The sequence below is a fragment of the Canis lupus genome, chromosome 1, assembly GCF_003254725.2.
Source record: "Canis lupus dingo isolate Sandy chromosome 1, ASM325472v2, whole genome shotgun sequence".
NCBI lineage: Eukaryota > Metazoa > Chordata > Mammalia > Carnivora > Canidae > Canis > Canis lupus.
In genome coordinates, this window is record NC_064243.1 from 92411284 (window position 1) to 92424848 (window position 13565).

The window sequence follows — 13565 nt, forward strand, 5'->3', positions numbered from 1 at the left end:
TTAAGAATTTCTCTGGATCTAATCATCAATCCCTAGTACTATATAAGCATTAATAACATCATGGCTGATACCAAAAATTAGTCCTGATTGGGACTGCTTCTGCGAACACTGGGAGAACATGAAGTGCGCTCACTGGCTCATTCTCCTCGTGAGTATGTCACAACTTTCTCAGTGAAGACGATTATGCTCTGATTTATAATCAATCTTATTTGTCTTCCTGAGATCTCAAGGGGAATTTGTGACACATGCTTAAATCCTAAGCAATACAATTTCTAGACTTAACTACTTCATTTCACAACTTCACGTATGCAGATGTGACTACATTTCCTGTGGGACGGGGTGTGTTTATTGTCTCTACAATTTGCCTTTAAAAAAAATAACCTTTAAACATTTAACATAAACCCCCACAAATGACATCAGTCATGGCTGTAACCCATAGGACTCTTCTGGAAAGTACCATTACACAATCACTGTAAATAAACAGGAACTCAGAGGAAGAAGTTAAACTTGTAAGGGCCACCTCACCATTTAAATATTAATGCTCTGAGATTCCTTAGGCTTGAAAGATAGTTTGGCTGTTTGGTAGGACAAGCCCTTTACAAAGTATTTTGTTCCTGGAGGCTGGCTGGTGGCTGGAAACCTTTTGTTTCCTGAGACGTCAATGTGAACTGGGCTGTCAAGCTTACCATACCTTATTGAGGTGAGAAAATGCCACCACTGTCTGCGAGCTGACGAGCTGACAGGGGCCAGCTTCTACAGGGACTGGGGCAGGACAGCTCTAAATCATGAGAAAAGGCTCCCCCTCTGCACTGCCACTGTCTTGCTATCAGACTGCCCAGGCTGGGATGCAGCTCCATGGTGTTCTAATGAAATCTAATGACTGGATCATGTATGATGGAAATCTATGTTAGTAACTGGCTTCTCCCGAAGGTAATGATAAGAGCAAGGGGTGAAAAGCATAGCAACCTAAGAGGCTGCAGGAGAGGTGCAGAACAAGGGCAGAACCCTCCAGAAAGCCTCTACCACTGATTTCCGAGAGGTAATCAGTGTGAAGGATCTGAGAGTTCCATTTTGCAGATCAGAAAACTAGTTCGGAGACTGTTTGGCAGGCCCTGTGTTGTGTGCCTCTCCAATAAATGTTATTGACAGCATCGCAATTTTGTTAAGCCTAGCAATGCACTGAAATATCCTCCTTCCCAGACTCCCTCGCAAGTGACGGTAGCCTGTGCCAAAGTTTGGGGTCTGCCTGTACTTCATTCTCCTCCCTCCTCCATGACCGAAAACTGGGATGGGATATGGAGAATGTCAGCATCTATATTATCAACAGGAGGATGGAAGCCGCTTGTTACATATGGCAAAGTGGGAAGCTGGCAGGGGCTGGCGCACCGTGGGCTCCATGGGCTGTTCCCCCCAAGCACTGTCTACTACCAGGTGTCTTGTAATAGAGGGAGAGCAAAGCCATACACTGGGAGTGCTGTTCTAACATGAGAAACAAATCTGGAAACATCTTGTGCTCTGTACAATGTGGACTGCAGATAACAGGCTCTTTGGGGAAATTTGGGATTGGGACAGACCACTCAAAATCTATGCAACCTTCTAACTATAGCAGGAACAACATAATCAAGAGGGAAACTGGGCAGCCAGTTCTATGCAGCTAGAGGCTCCTTGGTGGTTCAGAAATGCTCAAAAGTATTGACTGGAAAAGTTGGCTTGCAGGAATGAGACAACAGGTGCTAGAACCAGCGTATGGGAAAGACTGATCTGCCAGCCTAGGGCCATGCGAGGCCAGGTGCTTGCCTCTCCGGGGAAGGCGACCTTAGGGGCTGGCTCATTTCCGACTGTATTATAGGGGCTAGAGGAGCTTCTGCCTGTGCAGCAGCAGGGCTGAAAGCTTGTTTTATTTCCTTCTTTTGCTATTCTAGTTCCCCTTGCCTAGAAAAGACTGCCGGTGAATGCACACAATTCTGCATTCTTTTGACACCATTCTTCTAACTTATCAGTGGCATCTGAGTGAACTGGACTATTCAGTCTTGTTGTTTGGGTGCTGTACTGGTGCGGTGCAATATAATCCAAGCAGTTAGGGTGCTACATTCTCACTTCTCCAATTCTGTTCCCTACACATGCCGTGGATTACTTTCCTAAAATATCAGGCTGCCTTCTCCACTCAGTGGCATTATACTCATAATAGCCCCAAATCCTTCTATGAGCTGGGCTTGCTGGTTCCCAGCCTCCTCTATTTATCTTCAAAACCCGATTCAAGAGTCATCTCTAGAAACACTTCTACGACACCTTCTTCTGAATAAATCAGGTGCCTTGATATTATTATTATTATTATTATTATTATTATTATTACTGCATGTGTCACCCCATTGATTAAATGGCATTCATGTTTGCCTGGCACAGGGACCAACAAACACTTGCTGAATTGAACTTGGCCTCTCCTTGATGGGTCCAGAAGCAGGAAGGTTGTGAAAATGCTGTTTTAGGAATTCCCATGGCATTCTAAGAGCCCAGAATGAATAGGGCATTTAAAAAGAAATTATCCATTAGTACCATAACAAAATGTACAAATATCAACTCTCAGGCAACTAATCCAGGCAAGATTCTGAAGCTTGCCCGGGCAAGAGAATAGTCCTAAAGAGAAAGAAAAGACTGCAGAACAAGCTTACATGATTGGAAAGAGTTGTTCCTATGTTTACATCTAAAATAAAAGACTAAAATGTACTTAAAAGTTGCCTTGGAGATGCCACCCAAACAGAGACCTGTAAATGCTACCAACATTCAAACGTTAAAAGGAATGACACCTCATCTACCTTACTAATGAAGGTGACATAAATGGATGAAGTCGATGCAGAATCAACAAAGCTGAGCTCTAGTCCTGGGTCATTTGCTGGGTGAGGGAATCGAACAAGCAGTACTATTAATCTTTTCAAAGTGTGCCTTTTATGAAACACTCATTAATACTGCAATAATGTATGGCGACAGATGGTGACTATACTGATCGTGGGGAAGCGCAGACTTGTCAAACCACTATGTTGTACACCTGAAACATAACATTGTCTGTCAAGCATAGTTTGATAGCAAATAAACCAATACACACACACACACACACACACACGTACACACACAGCCCACAAAGTCTAAGCTCTGTATCAGTTAACATGGCATGAGCAAAGCCCAATGGGACATCATTTTCTTCCTCATCTGTAAGACCAAAACCCTTTGAATTCTAACTTGCATAGCTCTGTGTAAGGAAACAGCATCTACATACAAGTATATTTCCCCATGGAAAGATGTAAATACATATTTATTTTGGTGGGCCTTTGACTCAGAAACACACAGATGGAGAACGTGGCTTGGAAATGTGGACCTCTTGTTAAAGATGCCTGTGTGCTTGGCCAGGAAGGCAGAGATGCCTAGACATTTTGTTTTCTTCTGTGTTCTAGTTCTTATCTCTAAAAATACACTGATGACATTTTTCTCTGACCTCTACGTACCGCAGGGAATACAGAGGATGGGGGTGACGGCACTTATGAAAGCCATGAACTTCTTGAAAAACAGAACACTCACTCATTGTGGCTCTCATATCTGCACGCTGACACTGTGCTTGGGGTTTTAAAAATCTAGTTTTATGAGGGGATGAAGTTCCCTGGTACCAAGATGCTGTATGACACCACCCTGCAAACTAGTCCAACCAAAGCTGTCAATAATTGCAACTCATTTAGAAGATCTCCCTGTGCCTCCTTTTGCGCTCCCAGCACTGTATCACCTATTTGAAAAATATTAGATCAATTTGCTCCTTATCCTAAGGAGCCATTGATGAGCAATCCTCGTGCCTAGCAAGTTCCAGGAAAACATTTGCAGACAAAATGCTTGGAGGATGAAGTAAGGCTGCAACTGGATGCCCACTCCTTCATTCTTAGCAGTGGCCCAGTGGCTAAAGCCTGGACATTCCCTCTGTGAGCCCATCACAGCAGCTCCTTGCCCATCTTCTAAAAGAAAGTTATGTTTCCCAATTTGCATAACTCTATCCTGATCTCTTCCAGAAAGCCTTGTCATATGTATTTATTTTTAGGTTGCTGTTGGCAGTTTCTCATTGGCCAGGGGAATTTTTAACAATTGAAGTAAAAGTTAAAATAAAAAAGCAACTCAATGGTTTCAAGTTGACAATGTACTCATTATTCAACTAAAAAAGAGAAATATGGGAGAAGAGTCTTTTGCCAGGATGTGGTACAAAATGATAAGGTGGATCTCATTTTCTGTGTTGTCTGGTTTCATTTTGCATTCGTTAAATGAGAGTGTGTCAATCGTTTATTCAGTAAATATTTATTAAATGCCTACTTTGCACCAAGAATTATATGTGCCCTAAGGCTAGAGACATTATTCCTATTCTCAAAGAGTCCAATAAAGAAAAGGGAGGGAGAAGAAATAAAAGCATTAAATTAATTAAGCTCCTACTCTGCGTCAGGTGCTTTTCTTGTGGCCTCTTTGTAACCACTGATGAGAGAAGGTGGGTGAGACCCCTCAGAAGTTGTTCAGAGTCACACAGTTGAGTGGATTGGCATTTGTAATCGAATTGGTCTAATTCCAAAATCTCTTGAAAAATTTCTTCAGAAAGCAGAAAAAAAAGAAAACAAATTATCCATTATCCTTCCCATTATGATTAAAAACAAAACAAAATTGTTAATGTTTTGGAATATTTCCTTCCATTTTTTTTGGCTACATGTAGATTAATTTTTGAATTTTTAAAATGTTTCACATTGTAATCTAAGTGTGTTATATGGCCTTTCATTGGACCTATGAAACCATTGCCTGAAATGCTCCATTATTTTTTATAGCATTAGAGAGAAAAATCATTGCCAATCGTATGATGCCACTGACTGATGCATGTTCAGACCTCCACCATGTTAAAATGTGAAGGGTTAAAGTCCTGTGTGGTAGGATCAGTGCCCTACTCTGTATCCCTAAAAGCCCACATTGTCTACCTCCTGCCTGCAGTAAAGGTGGCTTCCCAACACAGGGGACCTGGATCTCCCCTATATTGGACAAGCTTTTTGTCTGGGTGAGGAGATCTCCCTCAGAGATCTCCTTTCTCACACATGCATTGCTTTGTGCACAGTTGATACTCAAGAAATATTTCTTGGTTGAATAAATACACAACTAAAACTTAAGAAAAAGGTTACCCGATGGAAAAGGATAAAAATTACCATAGGCCCAAACAATGGTGGAAGCCCAGGTTCTGTCAGGGGATGAGGGTTTGTGTGATGGCTCTCAGCAAGAGAGGAGATGGATGGAGCCAGTGGCCTGGGCTTCTTAACGTCTTTCTCTCCCCATAGCTCACTATTCTGTCCTCCTCTCTGGCTGTCCAGACCCCTACTGGGATGTCCTCACATACACCTCACTCCACAGCACTCCCTGATTCTGCCGTCTTGGGAAGTCAGTCATGCTTATTCACACTCAGCTGAAATCCTGATTAAGATTTGGGGACACCACTCAGTAACATCAAATAACAACTCACGTGGAACAAACTCAGGAATTAGCAAGAGGCAGATGGAGGAGAGTCCTATTTTTCAGGAGCTGAAACTCTTGTTTAAATGGACAGTATCCCCTTCACCGCCAGCAAGTTAAAGACTACATATAGTCTGAGCCTATGTGATTTGACAACTCAATTCAACTTTCTATGAATGTTCACAAAGATATCTGCCTGAGTCAGCAAAATTGGTGTAAATAAAAAAAAGAAATTGAGCCAAACTTGGTTCTCCATGTATGTTCTAAGTTCAACCACAAATCTTCACATTTTGAATACCATCATGATTTCTCTTGCTTTTCCTTTCCTCCTGTTTTTTCTCTCTGCATTTGCCAAGCATCTGTGTGTCTTCACAGCATGTAGAGAACTGTGCTAAGTTCTCCAAGAAAAAGAACAATGGGTCAGAAAATTCTGACCTCAGAAAGAAGCTTATACATTAATAGAAAGGCAAATGTTCCTCACTAAGAAGTAACTTAACAAGGTAGAGAGAGAAGAGTGCTATCTGAGTGATGCAGGTGATATGCACCTGGAGCCAGGAGAGATGCAATCCAGCTAGAACACGAAGGGAGGCTTCAGCAAGGAGGTGTCATATCACCTGGGCCTTGAAAGACGAAGAGCTTCTGGGGATATGGGATCTGTGGAAGAAGGGGTATGCCTGGGCAAAAGCACTCCTGTGGTTCTGCTTTAAGTGACTATTTATTGTTTAGGAAACAAGATACTGTTGTTAGGGCCTATCTGTGAGGTGTTAAATCACTGGCCAGTAAACAGACCATCATCTTGGGCTGACTGCTCTGGGGTGTCATAAGTTATACCAGCTTAGGGCCAACACCAGGAAAATGCTATGAGATTTCATATGAAATCTACTGTATGCTGTATGACACCACCCTGCAAACTAGTCCAACCAAAGCTGTCAATAAGTGCAACTCATTTAGAAGATCTCCCTGTGCCTCCTTTTGCGCTCCCAGCACTGTATCACCTATTTGAAAAATATTAGATCAATTTGCTCCTTATCCTAAGGAGCCATTGATGAGCAATCCTCGTGCCTAGCAAGTTCCAGGAAAACATTTGCAGACAAAATGCTTGGAGGATGAAGTGTGACATTTTAGAGGAAAGTCATGAAAGCCAAAGCTTGGTGTGTGCCGAATCGAAGGAACCCAGCACTGGTAACGACGGCACAGTATCACTTGTTGAGACTCAAGGGGGCTGTTGGCTCCCCACTTACCGTGGACATGGATTCCGTTTGGTTGAAAGGAAGAGTTTGTTTCCGGCTGGTAAGACTTCAGGTGTGGCCCGCCCGCAGGCTGCTGGGTGTGGGGAGGCTGTGTTCTCTGCATTACTGAAGAAGGAGCTGGAACCCTCCGGGGGCTGATGTGGTGAGGAGATGGAACAGAAGGTGCAAACCTAGGAATATGATCACAAAAGGAAGCGTGAGGGGCACGAAGAAGCAGGAGCAGAGACACACTCAAATTGCCAAATTCTGATTTGCACCCTGGCTGGATAAGAGCATGACAAGAAGCTCTCAAAGGGAAGTGCTGAAGACTTTCTCCCACTTTTAACCACTGGCTTCTCAAGTGAGAAACTGAGGGGATGAGGCGAGGTCAAGGAAGGGAAAATATAGTCACAGTTTGGGTTTGTCAAGCCTCTTAAAATGCATTTCAAATACTCTGGGTTTGGTGAAATGCAAAGCACATCTTTTGCCAGGCCCCTTTTTCTGCTAATTTTTAAATTCGTTTGCATTTTAGGGGAAATGTGATCCTTATGTTTCTGATTCATTTACACTTAGCTCATAAACATTTTGTTCTGTGAGACATATCTGAGGTCCAAGAAGTGTTACAAGTCTTTATCATAAGCCTCTCTCATCCTGTTCCCTTTAAACAATACAGTTTCTTTTGCCAAGAATGAGTGAAGCTAAACCTCAAAGGTCAACTGTGGTTTGAGATCCAGAACCTATCTGCATGGGCTCTGTGCTTGGCAAAGAACACTGCCCAGAGCCCAAGAACAGCGCAATGTGGGATATCTTTTGCAGCCACGTGTGCTAATCACAGTAAAGCTACCGGCAGTTTTGGAGGAGGGACGTGCAGATAGAATGTGACTTGACCAACTAACCTGAGACACCAAATTGATAACTGTCCACCAGTCTTCTGATTGTGAAGGGCAATTAGCAGGGTCTGACTCCCTGGGTCTAAAATGACTTTCTAGCACTTTCTAGGGTGTTGTTATGAGAATGGTGTTCAAGTTTACCAGTGTCTACATGATGGCCAGGTCCGTAGGGTGCTGGCACAGGGAACCTGTCAGAGCTGTGAAATGAAGTTGACAAAATAATTGGGGAGCAAACTGTATCAGCAATGAATTGTTTGGTCTCCACAAAAAGGCCCAGGAAGTTGAGAAGAGAGGTATCCAGAGGAGGCCGAAACAAACTGGCTGCATTAGGATGCATCTTTTCACTTTGCTGCGAGAGAACAGTAATTGAGTACCCTGGGCCGGGCAAATATATATTTTCCAAGTGTATCATCTTAATTGGAATTAGCCTGGAAGATGTGCTCAACGGCCTGAGAGAACACATCGCAAATGAACCCTGGCACTACCCTGAGAACATCTAGTAAAAACTCAAGTGCCAGGATTCCTCATATGGAGGCTATTTTCTTGGGGAACATGTCCCTGATGTGGCTGGCAATTCTCTCTGAGGTCATGGGAGGGAGCTGAAGAATTGTGGGATTGCAGGCTTTTGGGCTATGAGTCCACACAACCACACCATCCCAGAGCCCTGTGGGCAGGAGACCCCCAGGGAAAATGGGGAGGACTTGAATTGGAAACAATCTATGTCATGGCATCTCAATTCTGGGTTTGGGCAAAGCAGCAAGAGCCTTTGACTTGCTTCCTGATTATATTTCTTCATCTGGGAATAAAAGACGCCAGCACACTCTTGATGGTTTTCTGGTCTTTTCTCTGGTACTTCTGCCACTTTTCCTGGCTATTGAGGACTGACAGGGCGGAGATGTGAAGTTGGGGCCAGTCACAGTATGTACAAGCCTGATCCTGATGTGGTCAGCTTGATGGAGGAGATGGATTCTATTTTTACAATCCCTCACCCCCAGGCAAGTGAGTCTGACTCATAAAAGAGGGTTTGATTAACAAAGATAGAAAAGGTAGATGGGGAGGGGAAGGAGGCAAATATAAAATCAGCAATATAAAATTTTATCTCTTTGTAATTTGGGGTGATCTGGTTATAGAGTGAACCATGATTACTAGCTATAAAGGGGAGATTTCTCAACTACCTTAAAGGACAGACTTCATTTAGGAGTCATCTAGAATGTAAATTCCATACAAGAGACTCTCCATCTAGATACAGATTATATAGCTACATTTAAATTGTATATCTACGTATCTATCTAAAGAGCATATAATTACATGGTAATTATAAATCATTGTTATCTATTCATTCACACAAGTTCCAATTGCTGGCTGTGCCCTCTTGGCTATGACATATTATGTAATGTAGTAATGGTGAGCAAAGGAAAAAATAGGTGGTGGTATCACACCAAGGGATTAGTAATGCTTATCTCAGAGATCTGGAGGGGAGTAAACTATACCTACTGACCATTCAACTGACTCCACATTTTGCTTTTTGCTAATTCAGACTGGATTTTTCTCCATGTTACTCAAATAAGTAAGATTATATGGTATAAAGTTAATGTAATTTTAAAATACAGTGTGTCACTTCATATAAAGTACTAATAAAAACTTAAACATACATATTCTAGATGAGATAAATGTACACTTAAAAAAGGCCTTGATTTGGAAAGGAAAACACATACAAAAATTTTAACTTTTACACATATAGAGAAAAGATGAAAAGTGACAAGATGTGATTATAATTATCTAACAATTGCCAGCAATAAGGAAATAAGTAAGAACTCAGTGCTAAAAAGCCCACCACAAGAAATGAATGTAGAAATGTGACTGATTTTCAAGTACAGCACTTAGATTTAATTTTGTTATGGCTGACAAATGGTACATAGTATTTTATTGAAAAATCTCTCACAATCTAATTTAAATTTATCTTCTATAAACCTGGTTACATGTTAACCAGGTCATAGTAGAATAGAATTAGCAAATTAAAATCAGAGGTGAGGGGGTAGGAGAGGAGTGCAGAAGCGAGGGAGGCTCCCTGTTAGAGGAAAGGCCCTGCCATCATCCAAAACAGTCACTGACAACTCGTAACAAGGCAGATGCCAGAAACATTTTATAAAAAAGCCAAAAGGACTCAAGAAACTTGAGTGGTTTGAAGCCATGTACTCCAGAAGCAAGCAAAGAACCAGGAACATACACACTTACACAGAAGCTCATTAAGCCAAACGATGTTCTTACTGTTACTGAATCCTATTTTCTTAGTATCCTCACTGATTTTCCAACCTTGTTTTTAACAGGCATACACATACACATACCAAAATGAATAGAGTCCGAATATTCTGCCTAAAACAGAGAGGTTTTTTTTTTTTAATCCAAAGAGGGTGAATTAAAAACATTTGATGCTAAAATAAACAATTGTGATGTGGAGTCTAAGTTGCAGTGATTTACAATTTTTCTCCCACGGAATAGCTCATCACCCATGACGTCAAGGCAAGGTGACGTCACTCTAATTCATTCTGAGTTACGGCAGTGTCCAGAAGCCAGAAGACAGAATGTCTGAAGTCTTCCTAGGTCCAACTCTGTCCCCCAGCTACTGATCTGCAGTTGACATTTCACAGATTTCATTCAATGTAGCTTACCAGTCTCTTCTTTGAAACAATAGAAGGTTGTTAATATAAATATGCACACAATGGGCTAGAAATGAAAGAAAGAAAGAAAGAAAGAAAGAAAGAAAGAAAGAAAGAAAGAAAGAAATCACTGCTTACCAGAAACACTTCACACAAAAGCTAACCAGAGAACTGAGTCAGTCAACCTTTTGTACTCCTTTAGTGGAGGAGTTTATAACCTCAGCATGAGCCACGGTTGAATGGTTTGTACCTCTCCTCCAACCTCCTGCCAAAAAACCCAAAAAACAGAACAAAAAAACAAAATAAAGACAAAACAGGGAGGAAACAGGTTTTAAAGGACTCATAAAAAAAAATATCTTCTGAAAAAAACTCACACAACTTAAAAAAGCTTCTGTAAATATATATCTATATATATAGACCTTAGAAAATGTCTGATTATTTAGGGGGATTTAGTCAGTTTCACTCCTCTTCTGTGGCCCCACTTTCACCTTCAGCTCACACTGAGCTTTCCAACCTTGCAGTGAGGTAGGCCAGAAGCAAGGAGGTCATGTTTCCTGTAAATGTAGTACTCAGAAACAGTCTTAGATTATTTCACAGGACAGTAGATCTCGATTGAGACATACAGAACTGGTGAGGTTCATAATGCAGTAAAATTACAAATGGCAAGAGGAGATGGATATCACTGAACACCCACTGGGCTTGGATTCCGGCTCTGTCCCTACTAGCTAGATAATCCCGAATAAATTTCCTGACATTTCCCAGCCTCAATTTCAAGTATAAAATAAAGATAATCTCAATGCCTACTGGGGATCATAAAATCTGAGATAACATATTCATTTATTCATTCAAGAGATATTTATTGAGCACTGACCCAGTGTGTGGCCCTGTTCCCATCACTAGGGACAGAGCAACACATGACATACATCCCTGCTTCTGTGGAACTTACATTCTGGGGAGGAGAGGCAGGCAATGAACAAAGTGAAATAAGCAAACTATATGTTGTACTGAGGAAATGAGTACTACGGAGAAAAATCAATAATGGGAGGTAAGGGGTGGGGGTGGATTATGAACAATTTTAAATTGGGAAGTCAGAGATTTCCAAGTACTTTAGACAAAGTCTGACATCTTCCAGATGATCAGCACATGTCTATGGAGTGATCGCCCTGAATGGAACGTATACCTAAGGTATCCCTGACATTAACATGTATACAGTGCTTGAGAGCTCTGTAAGATTGTAACTCCAGCACTGCATTTGAATTTCTATAGAGTTCTTAAAATAAAACATCTTAGGACTCTTTTCTCTCTTGGCCATTCAGATATGGAAACTAAGGTTCAGAGAAAGCAAGGTATTTACTCCTCTGGCTAATTTTCCAATTCTAAGAGCACATAGTCATGGCCTTGTGTAAGAATCCCATTTCTCGGCACTGGTCTTCCCCCCAGAGTATCTTGAGTTCACAAATTCATACAATCATTATTATGTTCTAGCTGAAAGGTAATGGGGTAGCCTTATTTGGATGAGATGAGGCAGGCCCAGAGGCATGAAATGATGTGCCCAGTCACACAGCTAGTTCTCCAATGCCACTTTATCCCAGGAAGGTAAGATGCTCTCTAGTGGAGGCTCCAGGCAAGGTGGAGGGGAGGATGAGGGAGCATCCCTCATGTGCTCCTGTGAGCATCTGAGATTTGGAACCCTATTGCCAGCTGGCAGGGGAAGGGTGTGTGAATGATCCACTGCCTTGAGGAGACCTAGCAATCAGCTTCCCAGTTTGCTTTGGTGAACTTGTTCACTTCTGCACTAGAGTTCTTTGTGCCTAAGCAGGCTTATACCTTTAGTCTTTCCAGCTGGCTAACTCCTTTCAAATAATGCTCTGTCTCCTGTCTGTAAGTCCAAGGTATTTCTATGTCAATTAACAACTGTATTTCTTCAAACAGTATTTGCTAATAGACCATTTTGCAGGTTAAGCATGTCATAAATGTGTCTTACTTTTCTTCATTTGTGCTGCATTTGCAAACAGTTCTAGCAAGCAACTTGGGGCTGTGTGCTTAAGCATTGCTTTGGGGGTTAATACTTTGAAAAGAGGGATTTCCATGATCAAGTAGATTAAATGTCAGTTGATATGTGCTTTGGACCGGTCTCTTCTCCCCCTCTCTCTTCCACAGGGGTTGCAGACCTCCCAAAGAAGGAAGAATGCATCAGAACAGCTTGTTTCATTGTATTCACATGAAAAATATTATTGATTTGCTGCTAGGGAGTAGAAATAATGGATACAAACTGGTCCATGGTGGATTTGGGAAGGCATTTTTTTATCCCCCAATGAATTGTGGTGGTTTTTAAATTCATCTGTGAAAACTAATCAATAAAAAGTGGCTTTAGCCGTTGGCCAACTACAGAGGAGGAAAAAAGGAATCCTTTTCAAAACCTAAAAAGAAAAGCACAGTTTTAAGGATTTCACATCTGATTTAACATCTAAAAAAAACCCCCCAATGATAATACCCCACTTTGTATAGCCAGACAGCACTCCATTTTAGTAGACTTTAGTGGTCTTTATAACGATTTATGAATCACTTCATGAATTCCTGGCTGACTCATCTGGGTGACTATAGTATCTACTTATACTTCCCTTCTGTCTCACAAAAGAGACACTTGGATTCAGTTCAATCCAGATTTGTCCCCGAATGAATCACAGCACGTTACTGGGGGAACTGCAAATTGAATTCTGCTTCTGAGACAATCAAGACCAGCTTTCAGTAATGAAGAAACAGCCGCTGGGAAGTGTGGGTAATTGCAACACTGTCCATCTGGGCAGGACTAAAGCCCGCCAAGAGCTGTAGGTCCGTCCGAGGATTCTGTTCCAAACTACTCAAAGAGCTGAATCCATCTCCTGCAAGGGCTTAGTGTTTCATTCTCCTCACGAGAGGCTAGGTCAATATTAACTGCAAATAATTTATCACATTGGGTAAGACCAAGACTCAAACATGATTGCCTGAGCCTCCACAGACCATGACAGAATGAGGGCTGTGAACTGGCTGTAGGTGAAATGATCACCAAGGATTTTTACAGAAGGCTCACATGTAGATTTTGATGAGAGCATTTGTGGGAAACAGGATAGCGTGTTCTGGAGGACACTTCTTGCACTTGGTTGGTGGGGGTTGGTCCTAAGTCCAGAAAACGAAGCCATCAATGCCCAAGGCAGAGGAGTGTATTTTTTTTCTGATAGAGACCGAAATGGGGCGGAGGGCACCACAATCTCTCCCTCGCTGTGAAAATGAAAAGGGAGGGG

The 13565-nt window shown here is 41.9% G+C and overlaps 1 protein-coding gene across 29 annotated transcripts in view; it reads right to left on the reverse strand.

Moving 5' to 3' along the window:
* Positions 1-13565, reverse strand: part of GLIS3 (GLIS family zinc finger 3) — a 545819-nt gene that overhangs the window by 21659 nt on the left and 510595 nt on the right. For all 29 annotated transcript variants that reach the window (XM_049092635.1, XM_049092627.1, XM_025423460.3 and 26 more), the window contains one exon: positions 6750-6928. In XM_049092635.1, coding sequence (XP_048948592.1) covers positions 6750-6928 — 179 coding nt within the window. The remainder of the gene's footprint in view (positions 1-6749; positions 6929-13565) is intronic.